The 15,700-nt window shown below is 42.7% G+C and overlaps 1 protein-coding gene across 5 annotated transcripts in view; it reads right to left on the bottom strand.

The window, feature by feature from the left end:
* Positions 1–15,700, bottom strand: part of slit2 (slit guidance ligand 2) — a 413,834-nt gene that overhangs the window by 104,613 nt on the left and 293,521 nt on the right. For 3 of the 5 annotated variants that reach the window (XM_033026245.1, XM_033026255.1, XM_033026283.1), the window contains 3 exons: positions 8,730–8,873; positions 7,054–7,217; positions 6,727–6,750 (listed from right to left, as the gene is read on the bottom strand). In XM_033026245.1, coding sequence (XP_032882136.1) covers positions 6,727–6,750; positions 7,054–7,217; positions 8,730–8,873 — 332 coding nt within the window. The remainder of the gene's footprint in view (positions 1–6,726; positions 6,751–7,053; positions 7,218–8,729; positions 8,874–15,700) is intronic. The other 2 variants (XM_033026264.1, XM_033026273.1) reach the window with 1 other exon arrangement.

Below are 15,700 nucleotides of genomic sequence, written 5' to 3'. Positions count from 1 at the left end.
TGTCCCTTATAAATGCACAGTGAATCGAAGCTCAGTAGAGGCTTTCATAAATCAAAAGATGTGGATTCATGTCATATTCAACAAAGCTGAGCACATAGTCCAGGCTGACACTCCAGCACAGTACTGCCACTGTTGGTGGCTCTGAAATAGTACAGAAAATGTTTGAAACAACAGCATCTGTGCAAAGAGAAACAGACTTAAGGAGCTGTCCCACTTGGGCAACCTAATCTGCGAGTTTAGAAGAGTGTCTTCGACGTTCAAACCCCCTTCTCTCCCCCTCTGCGCTCTATAAAGGACTTAAATTATCTGTGCAGCCGTTTTACCTTCCTCTTCATCGCGGGTGTGAATTTCAGACAGCGCTCCCCCGCTTTCCCTGGCCCCCGCCTTTGCGATGTGTTAGGGTGTGCGTGTGTGTGCGGTCAGTCGATCCTGCTCGCGGTTTCAATGCAGTCAGTCGATCCAGCTCGAGGCTTTCCAGGTTATTGCCCTCGAGCTTGAAGGTCGAAGACACTCTTCTTAACTCGCGGATTAGGTCGTCCAAGTGGGGCAGCCCCTTTAACACTTCAAGTCATTTTCAATTTTCATTTTTGCTGGAGTTTCTACCTCTTGGTTGGGCTGCAAAGTTTCAGGCAAGTGACTCTTTGTCCCTGTCAATATTATTCTCACAATTCAAATTGCTCAAACAGTTGATATGGTCATTATCGCACTAGTGTTTAATGGACATTACTAAGTATGGGTTACTACATTATACATCTTTGGTTAGACCGCACATGGAGTATTATAAGCAGTTCTGGGCTGCAAACTTCAAAAAATGTAAACTGCCTCAGGAAAGGAAGAATAAGATTTGAACTCCAAGCTTCAGTCATGAAAAGTGAATCTCAAACTAGATTTGAATTCCCTGGAAGTTAATAGGTCAGTGGGTGAGTTGATCAAAGTTTTCAAAATACAATAAGATAAAAAAAATAAGCTATGTCTGCTGGTGCTCATGGTACAAGATGGTGAAGCAGGCAGATGCTGAGGAAACGTATGTGGCTGCAGCTATTTCTGCTGACTGGGGAGTCTACAACTAGAAGCATGGTCAAAAAATAGGACCCAGGTCCTACAGGAATAATGTGTAGGAAAGAACTGCAGATGCTGATTTATATCGAAGGTAGACCCAAAATGCTGGAGTAACTCAGCGGGACAGGCAGCATCCCTGGAGAGAAGGAATGGGTGACGTTTGGGTCGAGACCCTTCTTTAGACATCTTCTTTCTTCGTCTGAAGAAGGGTCTCTTGAGCCACCATGAACCAAGCAAAGTGCCTCTTCCTCGGTTTTAGATGGTTCAAAAACAGATTTAAATGAAGGGACTATGATAATACCCTTTAAAGATTAAAAATGAAAAGTGTCAAGGAAATATATTTTACAGCATTCGGGTAGCAAGTTTTAATGTTATGACGTACTTAAAAATCAAAGCAAATCCAATCTCTTCTGCTTCTCCAGTTAATTCCCAATTACCTACAAAATAATGGAAGGAGTAAATTCTCAAGAGTCATTAAATTGCTGATAACCTGCTCAATTAAGTTCAATTTGTTTCCTTGCAGAACTACTCATCAGAGTCAAAGACAAATTGAGATTGTTTAAAGAATCTCCATGGACAAGGAATTTGCTGTGAAGGCCAGTTACCTATTCCTAATATCCTTGAGAATTTGGCAGTGAGTATTCTTCTTGACCTATTGTTGCTGGTGTGCTGAAGATATTCTCCTGATTGGGTAATTCATGATTTTGACCAAGAAATTATGGATCAGCAATCTGTTTCCCAGCTGGAATAATGCGGGGTTTAAGGGTGCAATCTGCAGAATAGGACAATCCCATGTGATTGGTGCTCTAATTCCTTATAGGTAAAACAGGTTGTGGATTTGAGGATTCTATTAAAGATGCATTGTCAAATTACTACACGCATCTTGTAAATTATACATCTCCTGTCATGGTGTGTCAGTAATAGAGGGTATAAAGTCCGGTGTGAGTGAAATGCCAATTAGGTGGGTTACTTTGCCAGAATGATGCGAGTTCCATAAGTGTTTTTAGAGCTGCATATATCCAGAGAACTGATCCATCTATATTATTATATTACTAAAACTCATCTTGTTTAATTGTGAGTCTGTGTGTCCTGAAATCACGGCAAAATGGTACATGATAGCACTATAATTGTTGGACCACCTTACTCACCATGGTCATGTGGTGTGTTGTATCAAAGATTCGTTCAGATTGGTGGTATATTTTACAAGTTATTCACATTTTTAACTTTACAAAACCCCACTTTGAGAAAAAAAACTTGAAGTTGCAGTGGCAGTTACAACTATGACATCACAATGGGATTGTAGCCCTGCCTGCTACAATGTTGCAAATCCCAGGACACGGAGTCCTGGAAGCAAGTGCAATTGATTTTTTTTCCTGGCAGCATGTGCAATTGGATATTTTTTTAAGCTTAAAAAGAGGAAGGGTGAATAAGGGGAAATGAGCCGCCCCTGCACAGTTGGGGGCTATGGGTGAGTGGTGGAATATTACATTGGGGGAACGGATGAGTGGTGGAATATTGCATTGGGGAACAGGTTACCTAATACTGGAATAAGGTGCTTCATTATGTTATAAGTTGTGAGTGGAATCAAACTCACAGTAAGCATACCCAATTGGGACTGCTTTATGGAATGAAATTCCTTCATTAATGAAATGAAATTCTTTTCATTGGTCGGAGCATTGATTTTAAGAGTCAGGAATTCATGATACAGCCCAAAAGACCTCAGTCAGCCTGCATTTGAAGTACTGCATGCAGTTCTGATCATCCCATAACAGGAAGGATGTGAAGGCTTTAGAAAGGATGCATAAGAGGTTTACTACAATGCAGCCTGGATTAGGTGGTATTACCTACAAGGAGGTGTTGGAGAAACTTGGAGTGTTTTCTTTGGCACGCTGGAGGTTGTGGGGAGACCTGATACAAGTATTTGAAATTATGGGAGGCACAAATTGGGTAGGCATTGGTCAGAACCTATTTCCCAGGGTGGAAATATCAAATACTAGATGGCGTAACTTTATGATGAGACTAGCATAGGGCATAGCCCAGGGGAACACGTGCAGTGATAGGTTGGGACTGAGATACATGGGTTGCAATAATGACAACTGTGCTTTTTCGTAGTAGACATGTAGCCAATGAAGAGTCCTTCTTCTGAGTCATTCATTTTTTTTTCCTATGGCATGGAAAGTCATTTGGCCCAACGAGACTAGGTTGACTCACAAAGCAATCCCATTGGTCCTATTGCCCATTTATTCTCTTTAGCCTACTCTCACACATAACTATAAGCACCCCCCTCTTCCTGCTTCTCACACTGCCACCAACATTAGGGCCACATTACAAGAAGTATCCTAATTAGCCAAACAATCAGCATGCTTATGGCTGTACCTGGGGGAGATCTATGTGGTCACAGGGAGACTGTGCAAATTCCACACAGACAACATTGGAGGTGAGAATTGAAGCCAGCCTGCTGGATCGGTGAGATAGCTGCACTCCCTACAATGCCACCATTTCAGCCACTGACCTCAGTTTTGTTGCCGTTAATGGTTATAGTGGGGATGTTGTGCTGAGGAGCAGTGGGAATGGAGGAAAGGAATGAGTGAGGGTGGGATGGAATTTACGGTACGATACGGTACGAGACGATAGAATTTCATTCATCCCAGGAGGGAAATTGATCTGCCAACAGTCATAAAACACAAAATACATGAACTGTGAAATTAAAATGACGAGTGGAAAGGATTGGGGATGTGCAAAGATTGGGGGGGGGGGGGGGGGGGGGTGATTGGGGGGGGGGGGGAAGTCAGTCAGTCTACCCCATGACAAAAGGGGGAGGAGTTGTACAGTTCGATAGCCACAGGGAAGATCTCCTGTGGCATTCTATACTGCATCTTGGTGGAACCAGTCTGTTGCTGAAGGTACTCCCCAGGTTGACCAATTTCTGGCCGGGAGAGATCAGACTTTTGGATTGGAGGTGGTGCAGGACCAGCAAGAACCCAGGTGATGGATTAACATGATGGGAGAAGTTGTAAAAACCAACGTTTGAAGGAGGAGACCAATAGGAGACCATGGCATGATTGACCATGATTGAATGGCAAAGTAGACTTGATGGGCTGAATGCCCTAATCTGCTCCTATGACTTATAAATTTATGAAAGAATACTAAGCCAACCAGGAGAACTTAAGATGGGTGACAGTTATTTCATCCGTTGACCTGAAGCTGATAATGGTGGGTAATATTACCGAGGTGGAAATAGGACTGAGATAGTCCACAATAAAGCTCAGACATGTAGCATTGAATGAGTTGCAATTTTCTCCAGTTAAACAGAGAGTTGCAAAGCCTTTGGCCAGGTTGCAACATACCATTTGTAATTTTTGATCACAAGCTGATCTGTCTGCAGATTTTCACTTACAACATCTACCAACGTAACATCGCCCGACTTTGCCTTGCTATTGACCTCCTCGGGCAAGCTTTCATCATTTTAGATTCATCTATTCCTAGTAACTTCCCATCCATTCAGAGTAACTAATATCTCCATGTTAACAAGTCTCATTAATCAAAGCCTTGGCCTTGTCTATCAATGGAACAATCATTAATCAAATATGTTTGTTCAGAATTCTATGTAACTCAGGCTCCGGCTTCCTATCAAACCACTGCTATCATTATGTTTTTCAAGTCTCACACAATCCTAATCCCATTTGCACTGTAAATATTCAAAATGCTCAACAGTCATGCAGCATCTCTAGAGAACATGGGTCGGGATCCTTCTTTGGACTGAAGAAATTACACAAAACGTTACCCGTCCACGTTCTCCAGAGAGGCTCCAGCACTTTATGTCATCATGTTCTCTAAATCTCACATCACCCTAATCCCATTTTCCAGTCCAGTCTCAAGAAGAGTCCCAACCCAAAACTTCACCCATCCTTTCTCTCCAGGAATGCTGTCTGACCCGCTGAGTTACTCTAGCACATTGTGCCCATCTTTCAATGTAATACACAAAATGCTGAACAGGTTAGGCAGCATGTCTGGAGAACATGGATCGAGATACTTCTTCGGACTGAAGAAATGACACGAAACATGTTCCGTGTTCTCCAGTATAAACCAGTATCTGCAGTTCCTTGTTATTCCAAATTTCAGTGTGCTCATGATAGAACTGATTTCAACAGATAAAGTGCTTAGAAAGGAATAGAGCAATAAAAAAAATAAGAGGGGGGAACTATAAAACACTAGTCATACCACAAGTCAAGTCCTGTTTGTTTTAGTCACCACATTACAGGAAATATGTGATGGCCCTGAAAAGTCACCACGAGATAAATTGTGAAAATCCATATCTCTGAGGGAAAATTGAACATGTTGGTGTTTGTTTTTGGAAGATTAGTGTGGGGGGAAAAAAGAAGCTGAGGGGAAACTCGACTGACTTGAATAAAAATAATGATGGGGCGGATTTGGAAAAATGAACAGGACCTATTTATTTTTTCATAGGAGCCAAAAAGGGAGCACATTAAAAAAAAGTGTCGGTGGATTAGAGGGGAAATAGCAAAAAAAAAGCCCAGAGGTTGCTGGGACTTGGAACTCACTAGCTTAAAGGCTTGGCAGGGGGGAAAACCCTGATCATATTTAACTACTTGGACCTGTAGGACTGGTGCAAGAAGATGGGATGAGGTTGTATATCTCTTTTTTGTGTCACCACATAATCTGTGGTCTAAATGGCCTCATGCCGTGTTGTACATTTTTGAAGATTCATTCATATCAGACGGTTTGAATATTTTAAAATATTTCTTCAGTTCCATTAAGTCTTCCTTTCAGCTGCCTACTACCCTTCCTCTACCTCTGCATCCACTCCTTCTACAGTGACCCCCTGTTATCTGCCTCAGGCTGTATAGCTTCAACATTAATGCAAATGCCTGATCTACGGTTGTTTAAACCAGCTTTCCTATCAAATACTTTCAAGCCCTTTGAAGAGAACAAAATATTAGTCATACAGCAACTCAAGTACTCATTGTTCTAATCACCACATTATAGGCAATATTGTGACTACACTGGAAAGCCACCAGAAGATGAAATGGACTCACTCGTTTCTTGAGGTTTGCCAAAGAGCATTGAGGAAATCCAAGGGCTTTTTCTGTTTACAGAACAGCTGCTTAATTCTACTTTTCCCATCACTAAGTGGGTTAATTAGTAATTATGCTACACAGGATACTTTTCTCAGGCTTAATTGGATGTCATCCCTCCCCAACGTTTCACATGAAATATATTTTGTTTGCTCCATCACTGGTGCCAAAGACTGAGAGGTAGGTGATTTGTGACCAATATTCCTTGCATAGTTTTAAGTATTTGCAGCATCTAGTTGCAAGATAGGTTGAAATAAACCATTCTTTTGATACACAAATGTATGATAAGACTGGGGTAAGAAAAACAGTATACAAACCAATGGATATTAAAAATAATTCTGAAGCATGGCAACTGCATAGCTGAGACAGGAAGCACGGGTTTAAGGATTCAGCTACTTAGGTTAAAAGGTTGCATGCACAACATCTGGTAGGAGTTGAATCAGTTTGGGGGAAAACAAGAAAAAGGACCAAGCTGCTATCTATTGATGACCGGATTACTACAGCATGCAATGCTCCACTAAATTCCAAGGGAAATCCACAGCTTGTCAGTCCTGCTGCCAGGCAAACCTACCTGGAATGAAATACTGTTCTTTTGCTACAAAAACAAAAAAAAGAGAGAAAAGACAGAAGAGATGCACCTGAATGTTAGCAGCTGAAGGAAAGGAAAACATTTTATCTCACATTAAATCCACAGGTTCCAAGCAGTCAACAATAAACCAAAGTGCACAAAGACGACCTGCTGCAGTTCGCATCAAATCCGAAAAATATGAACATTTCCAAGAGGTTTTATAATTCAACAGCCAAAACAGATGATTTCTGTTTAAAAAAATCCACATTGAAGTGGGTTCCAACCAAGACAATACATTAATAAGGAACAGCGTTGAAATAATCCTATTACCTGAGCAGCGGAACTTCTTGCTCTTGATCTGCCCGATCCTCTTGTTTGCCAGGCGGCGGGGACTAGTGCAGCGAGCACCACTCGTTTCAATGGGATTGGCGTGGAGATAATCCGCAAGCCATTTCAGATGGCAATCACAAATAAATGGGTTCTGAGCCAAATGCCTTTTATAAGGAGCAAACAAAAAGTACAAAGAAAAATTACCATGCTTACCATAGGAACATAAAATAATCTAACAGCTTTTCAAAACGAGCAGCACACCAGCTCTGACTAATGATTCCAATTGTTGGTTACAGCTGTAATGCATTTTACTGGGCTTTGATACATTAAGAATTTACAATGAATGACTTAGCATTCGACACACTGGCTGTTAGTCCTGTATCACCTTCAAAACTGCTTATTACCTGAATAAATGAGACATGGCAGAACTGCAGCCCTTTCTACTGAATTATTTAAAGCAAATTGTAGCTGTGATGCCTAACATTGCTTTCATTTCCCGAGATTTAAAACTGCCATTGTTCAGGTATTGTTAACTGGAAATTTCTGGAAATCCAAACCTCAAGCAATGTCCTGGCACTGTGCAGTAAATTGTTTCTTGGGGAAGGTTGAAGCAACAATGGTGAATAAAATACAGTTATTAGGGTTTTGTAATGGGAAGTTAGGACAGGCCTGGCTGGATTAGTCACTTCCTTGGTATCAGGATATAGGGACATAATAGTCTGCCTGGAAAAGATCCTGGAACGGTAGGACTATGTCGGAAATTGGACATCATGCAGAAGTCAATGACCTAGGAAAATGAATGACGTGACACAAAATGTATTAAAGAGCAGAATAGTAATTTAAGATTCATGCTTATCCCAGATCAGATCAGCAAATGAAAAAGAAAGTCTTAAAACAGGTATTGCTGATGAGAGAACCAGCAGAAATAATTAAGAAGACAGCGGGCATTTGTGCTACAAGGAAGTACAACAGCCATTGGGGCACTAACAATGGAAAGAGGCAAATCAAATGTATCCTACTAAGGATACAGATAAACTGGACCTAAGAGCACTGTCCTATATCAATAACATTTCCAGAGGTGATAGATGGAAAGGAAGAAAATGCAGATGCTGGTTTAGACTGAAGATAAACATAAAAAGCTGGAGTAACTTTTATCACCTAGCCCACAGCCAACAATGGATCACTGTGGACCCCACCTTTCCTTGATCACTGTTACTTTTTGCATATCTTTCATTCGTTTGTTCTATATCTCTCTATATCAACATTTCTATCTCTCGTTTCCCTTTCCTCTGACTCTCAATCTGAAGAAGGGTCTCGACCTGAACCATCACCCATTCCTTTTTTCCAGAGATGCTGTCTGACATGCTGAGTTATTCCAGCTTTTTGTGTCTAACTTCAGTATACATGCAACCTTAGGCAGGCAAAGGTGAACACACAATTAAGAGGACGGCTGCCACTCCTGCAACATAAACTTGAATAGAGGCCGAGGAGAGTGTCAGGGGTAATGGGGTTGAAAGAGAAAGATAGATCAGCCATGATTGAATGGTGGAGTAGACTTGATGGGCCAAATGGCCTTATTCTGCTCCAATCACTTATGAGCTTATGAACCATTGTCACATGCCTCGGACCAGAGCATATTCAAGGAGACGGTATGGAGAAAAACGAGGAATACATACAATGTCTGGATAGCACGCAGAGGAGCGAAAGTGCCTTTGGCGATGGTCTGTAGCTTGTTGTCATACAAGGAGAGGAGGTTCAGATTATGGAGATCCTGAAATGCATCCACTCGGAGACAGTTAATCTTATTGGCATTCAGCAAGCTGTCAAAAACAGAAATGACATTATGTTAAATGCGTTAACGCCCTCTGTTTAAAAGAGCAACAATTCTACTCACAACAAGATGCACCACACCAGGTCACAAAAGGCTTCAAACAGCTGGAAGACAGTAAGTTTCCACACCTGCAAGTGTTTTTACAAAATAGTTGAACTTTTATTTCTTGTTACTACAGTCTTGATATTTGATATCTGACATCTGACTTTGCTCCGACTTAATTGGTATTTTGCTCTTAAATGCCAGCTGTTGCATATAGACCACAATGCTGATCATAAAAAAGGGAGGGAGGTAAAAATCCCATTTCACCGCACAGTAGATTTTGTCTACAAAACAGGTGATACCAATTCAACAGGTCATTCACTGCCTTTTCCAATTATTTGAATAGAATGTAATCTGGATGTGATGTAAACTAGGGCTATTAAATTTCCTTTAATAGACAATAGACACAAAACGCTGGAGTAACTCAGCAGGTCAGGCAGCATCTTTGGAAAAATGGAATAGGTGACGTTTCAGAGTTGAACCCTTCTTAGGACTGAAACTCAAATTTGCTTCATCCATTTTACACAGTTGCAAATATTAACATCCTACAGTGTTGTCTGTATGTTCTCCCAGTAACCGTGTGTGTTTTCTCCGGGTGCTCCGGTTTCCACATGTGTTACCACATTCCACATTCCAAAGATGTACAGGTTTGTAGGTTAATTGGTTTTGGTTAAAAAAATGTCCCTAGTGTGTAGGATAGTGCTAGTTAATGGGGATCACTGATCTGCACGGACCCGGTGGGCTGAAGGGCCTGTTTCCACGCTGTATCCCTAAACTAAACTAAAAAGGTGGAGATGAGACCTGGCACAGAGCAGCCATGATCATATTGAATGAAGGGGCAGGGCTGCGGGGCTGAGGAGCCCACACCAACTCCTTTTTTCCTAATGTCCATCCAGAGACTTTGCAAAAGAGGCATTCTCCTGATCTGAATTGTACAAAAGGAAATGGTACTTATGCAGTGATTTAATAGAAGGAGCTGATAAGATTTGCAAAAAGGGTTCTGCTGTGTTATCTTTCAAAAGTAAGTGTATTGGAAGTTCCAATGGCAAACTTGCTGTAAGAAAGCAAACACTGCAGGTAATCTGCTCTACAGTTCAGTGCTGCTGCAAGCCCTATTGCTATCCTCTTGTTTGTTCTCTTACAGTGCCCTGGAATCAGTCAGAGTTAAAGGCATGGAAATGGGCTCTTCAGCTCAATTTATCTATGCCGACCAAAATCTCTTCCTGAGAGTCTAATTTTCCAGCAAACTTAGTCTAATTTGACCCATAACCCTCTCCACCGTTCCTGTTTGTGTACCTGTCCAAACATCTTAAATTGTTGGTCTCAAGATCTTTTTACTCCGGCTGATGAACAAGTGTTTAAATTAAGATTTTGCATTAGATATAGCTTAATGATTTAAGGCTATGAAACAATAAAGTATGAACAAGCAAGGCATTAAGGGATATATGATTAATGCAGGCAAGTGGGATTAGGCATGATAGTCGGCTTTGCCGTATGACCAGAATTTATTTAATGAGGGGATAATGACCAATGCAAGTGTAAACTCGACAAATAATTAATTGAACAATGCTATTTATTTATGGGTTAACTTCCATATGTGGCTTCCCAGAAATGCTAGTTACTTTAAAGAATTCTCGGGCTCAGGATCTCACTGCAAATTTCTATGCCCGCATCAAACAATGCTGCCATATCAAGAAGTCAAATATCCTCCAGCACATACCAGAGTTTAATTCCACCTCTGCCACCCCCCCCCCCCCCCCCCCCCCCCCTGCATCCTATTCTCTGCAAGAAGCAAGATTACTGTCTACGGAATACAAATTAATGACTTCTGTGGAATATTAACCTTTCCTCAATTAAGGGCATGAAATCATTTATTTTTTGAAGCACTTTCTGAAAGGCTGTGCTCTTATTCATAAGTTCAAGGCAACACAAGCTGGCTGTATAATGTCTGATGACCACATCATTACCAGAAACCTATCCTTTGCTGAACTTCATCCTCTCTATTACATTTATTTTGTGACAAAGCTTCCACTGATTGAAAACCCGGTGCCAAATATCAGACAAACCATAAAGAGCCTGCCTGCATATGGAACATCCCAAGAGAAAGGCTTTGGAAAAATATCTTTAAAAAAAATGTAGTTGCAGTGTTTATCTATGTGGCAAAGTGGATTGAAAGATGATGATCTATCCCTCTGCAGTGGGAAGGCGTATCTGTGTGTACGTGTATGGTAGGAAACGTGCCACCTGAGCATTACATCTGTAATTTTAAAAAAAGCTGGGGGAACTCAGCTGGTGAGGCAGCATCTATAGATAGGTAACCCCAACCACTGAGTTTCTCCAGCTTTTTTGTCTATCTTCAAATGTTCCAGCATCTGCAGTTCTTTCTTAAACATCTGTAATAAATGACTCCAGAGTAAATCTTCAGTACCCAACACTTGTGTCAGAGCAGTTCGTCAACTCCTTGTTTTAAAAAAAAAAAATTTAAGACCTGACGTACTGGTGCGATAATTTCTTAATTTAATCATCTGAAAGTATTATTAATATTCTAGCCTAAAGTTAATCTTTGCAGATGAACATGCTCCCTTTGTTCATTTCACCAATTTTAAAATAACTTTGAAATGGAATACAGTCATTGCAGAACACTTTAAATGGTTTTTATTTCAGTTTCAATTTAGTTTATTGTAACGTGTACCGAGGTGCAGTGAAAAGCTTTTGTTGCGTGCTAACCAGTTGGTAGAAAGACAAAGCCTGATTACAATCGAGCCATTTACAGTGTAGAGATTTAAGAGTGTGGAGCGATTGTAATATGTGATTGTAGACCAGCTTCTGTGGCGAACACGCAAATAGTCGCTTACGTTGGGCGCCATTTATTTCTCTCTTCAAAGTCTTTCAATTCACCACGCTGCGATCACAGTACCTCCTTGACATCACCCACTTATTACTGACTAACCCGGCATCTTTCCCCAGCGTTTGTGTCAGAGATTGGTTCACCATCCCACCTATTAGACCAGCCAATTCATCTTGTACTATTGAACTCGAACATATTAAGTTTAACAACTCTGGCTGAAATCTTTGTCTGTCTTCCTGCAAGATATTCATTGAGTAGAGAATGTCCAACAACTTTGCTAGATTAACCATTCCATCTCAGCTTTACAGGCACCTCGTGTTTTATCTATTTGGTTTTTGTGCTTTTGAAATAACACGCTTGCTCCTTTAATTCCAAGGCTTGATTTACGTGCTCATATTTCTGGAATAATGCGTTCAAATTTACTGCTGATTATGCAGTCACATATCTGTTTAATTTACGCATTTTTAAATTACTCGCTGCTTTTCAAGCACGTAATCCCCGCATAAAACACAAGGTGCCTGTAATTCATCTGGTTATAATCACCAGGCTGATTATATGTACTTTTACTGAAAAGACCTACCCTACCAACCACAGGTAACACTATGTGATAAAACACTAAGAGGAAAATTGAAATGATGCCCAGATGCCCCTCGAGACATCACAAATCACAGTCATGCATATGGTGCCAATCAAATGACAGCCTTGGTGTAAATTACTTTCAATCCACCGGATGAACAGTTTTTACCGACTCTATTCAGTAGCAGGAGAATGCAGAACGAGTCTGCATGTAACAGTGCTGCTGTTCAAAGCTGCAAAATGCACCGCCTGCCCCCTCGGACAAACATTGGCACTGGTGCATCTTCAATCCTGCTGCTTGCTTTGACAGTGTATGATAAACATATCAAATCCTTTCATGCATCGCCGAGCTGAATCTAAGACCTCCAGTGGTGCTAGGGTCAACAGATATGACAGCTTCCACAATGGGATCACCATCTGAGATTGGGAAACGAGATGCCTCAAATTCTCCACGCTTGCTTTGTGTACTGTACTAAACTCCCTGGAAGTAAACGTGCTTTGACCTCTAACCGACATTCTCCACAGGATGTACCCATTACTCTGCTGTATTCTGGAGCAAACCCACTGAGTCTCTTTGGTTAAAGAGTATAGTTCTGGCTGTCGTATTCCCAAGTTTCTGCTCCTCTGGAGGCAGAACCTAATGGTTTACATTCATAATAATCACCCTGTAGGCAATATGTCTGTTCAAGTTTCATTGATTTGTTATGAAACTAAATATCATGTTGGGCCATCATGATGATGTCATTTGTGAATTTACCACCTGTTGGGGAACCAATCTAACTTAGGGTGAAGGCAGTGCCTGAGGTTGGTTTAGGCAGGTAACATCCAGGGATATTATTAACTAGACTAAGTGCGACCCGTTGAGTCCTTGTCACACAGGAGGCTTGGTCCTAAAACGCAATATTCCACCACTCACCCATAGCCCCCAACTGCACAGGCGCAGCTCATTTCCCCTCATCCCTAGTACTCTCTCCCCCTCCTCCACCCTCCCTCTTCTTTCCCCTCTCCTCCTCCCCTTCCCCAATCACTCCCTCACCTCTCCCTCCCCCTCCTTTCCCCTACCCTCAGTCACTCCCTCCCTCCATACATCCTCTCCCTACTCCCCCACCTCTCCCTCTATCACCTCTCCTCCCCCACACTCCCTACTCACCTCCCCAGGATCTCGAGGTTGCCGCTCCTCTCCCTTCTTGTGTGCCCCGGAGGAACATCAGCTTTCGGCTCGGATTCTCGGCTCGGCCCGGAAGCACCGGCAGCTACTCCCGCGCCGGCGTGTGGGCGGGGTAGGGGGTGGAGAGATCGGAGAAAAGACGGGTGAAGAGCCATGGAGGGGAGGGGAGTATCATGGGGGAGGGGGGCAGGAGCCAACGAGGGCGACCAGAGGGGAAGGGGCTGGAGCTGCGGGGCGTTTCGATGGCGGTGCGATTGGGACTCACAGCGGGTGCTGGACGTTCTGCTCTGCCGGGATCAGACTCTCCACTTTCCGTTTGGCGACATCTCCGCGCCGGGCCAGGCCGTGCCGCTTCCGGCCCCTCCGAAAATTTATCCGGTTGGAGACCTCCACCGGCCACCCACAGCTCCAGTAAAGACGCGATAGTGCAGGAAGGGGTTGGACCATCCCGGGGAGTGACAGGAGAAGAGACCAATCTGTTCGACGCTCACTGGCAGGAAAGGAGATCGATCTGTGCACGCCCGTTTTTTAAGATCTACTACAGATCGGAATAAAACATGTTGCACTCGCAGCACAGGAGAACGGTGAGTGAGCTGACGAAAAATTGTAGCACTAACGCGTAACGTTTTTGTGCAAATTGAAAAAACGCGCAAAAACGCGCAAACCGGAAGCGCACAAGATCAGAGTTTTAGTTATCTATAGACGTGAATTGTGTCCTGCTTTACTTTATGAATCATATTGTAATGTTTCAAGTTAGGTTTCCATTTGTGCCCTGAGATCTTAGATACTGGGTTAGTGATGAGGAGTGGGATCTGTAAACATTCCCAGATTGATGGTGAAGGGAAGTGGACATGACCTTGACTGGGAGGGGATGTGGTGCAGTGGTGCAACCATTAAAGCTGCTGACTCACAGCTCGTCTGATCTCAGGTGCAGTCCGTGTGGACAGACTTTAAAGATACAGCACAGAAACAAGCCCTTCGGCCCACCGAGTCCACGCCGACCAGCGATCACCCCGTGCACTACCACTATCCTACACTCTAGGGACAATTTAAACTTTACAGAAGCCAATTAACCTACAAACCTGCACTTCTTTGGAGTGTTGGAGATAACCGGATCACCTGGAGAAAATGCATGTAGTCACAGGGAGAACACACAAACTCCGTACAGACAGCACCTGTAGTCAGGATTGAACCCGGGTCTGTAGCGTTGTAAGGCAAGTAGTTCTACTGCAGCGCCACCATGCCGCCTGAGTGGGGTTTGCACATTGTCCCTGTGGTTGAATCCCCCAGATTGGTGGGTTTATTGGTCTCTGTGAACTTCTGCTGCTGTGTACCCGAGTGGTAGAATGTGGGCGGGGGAGATGATGGGAAAGCAGGGGAAGGAAAATAGGATGAATATAAATGGGTACTTGATAGCTGGTGCTGATGAAGGGCCTTTACCTGTGACACTGCAATACTATGAGGTGAAGGAAAGCCAGAGGTGGAGGAAGCTAACACCTCCCCTTTGGAGCCTCTCGGAGAAATCATATTCAAACAACCTTCACGACAGCTGATGGTAAAATTATTTTACTTACATTTCAAGGCCTTTACCGGATGTGCTTCAGTGATCTTTCGCTGGTGATTCAGACACATACCATGAGTGAGTGAATCTGCCTGGCATTGACACTGTGGTCCTATCCATGGCATTTCACCCTCTGCATGGACATACTGCATGGAAACAGGCCCCTTGGCCCAAATTGTCCATGCCAACCAAGGAGCCCCATCTACACTAGACCCACCTGCCTGCAGTTTGGCCCATATCCCTCTAAACCTTTCCTATCCATGTACCTGGATAGAAATGTATTTTAAATGCTGTTACTGTACTAGCCTACCATACTATGTATTACCTGGTGGGCATTACTGTATATACCCACCATTTTATGTTTGCATGTCCGATGACCTTGCTTTCCGAGAGCAACACTTATCTAAAGATGACTAAATCATGGGGCTCAGAATTATCCTCTGACGTGCCTGACCAAGAAAAACAATTGGGAGGTATTGTTGACCTTTGCACAGTGCTTCATGGACACAGATATAAACGAACTGCCCTGATTTTAACTTTGAACACGCTTTTCCACCTGCTCTATTCCAACTAACAAGGAGACTTAAATGCAGTGTTTTACCCATTGTAGTACAAGCTGAG

Source organism: Amblyraja radiata, chromosome 1 (assembly GCF_010909765.2).
Source record: "Amblyraja radiata isolate CabotCenter1 chromosome 1, sAmbRad1.1.pri, whole genome shotgun sequence".
Taxonomy (NCBI): domain Eukaryota; kingdom Metazoa; phylum Chordata; class Chondrichthyes; order Rajiformes; family Rajidae; genus Amblyraja; species Amblyraja radiata.
This window is presented reverse-complemented; position numbering and strand designations above follow the sequence as displayed.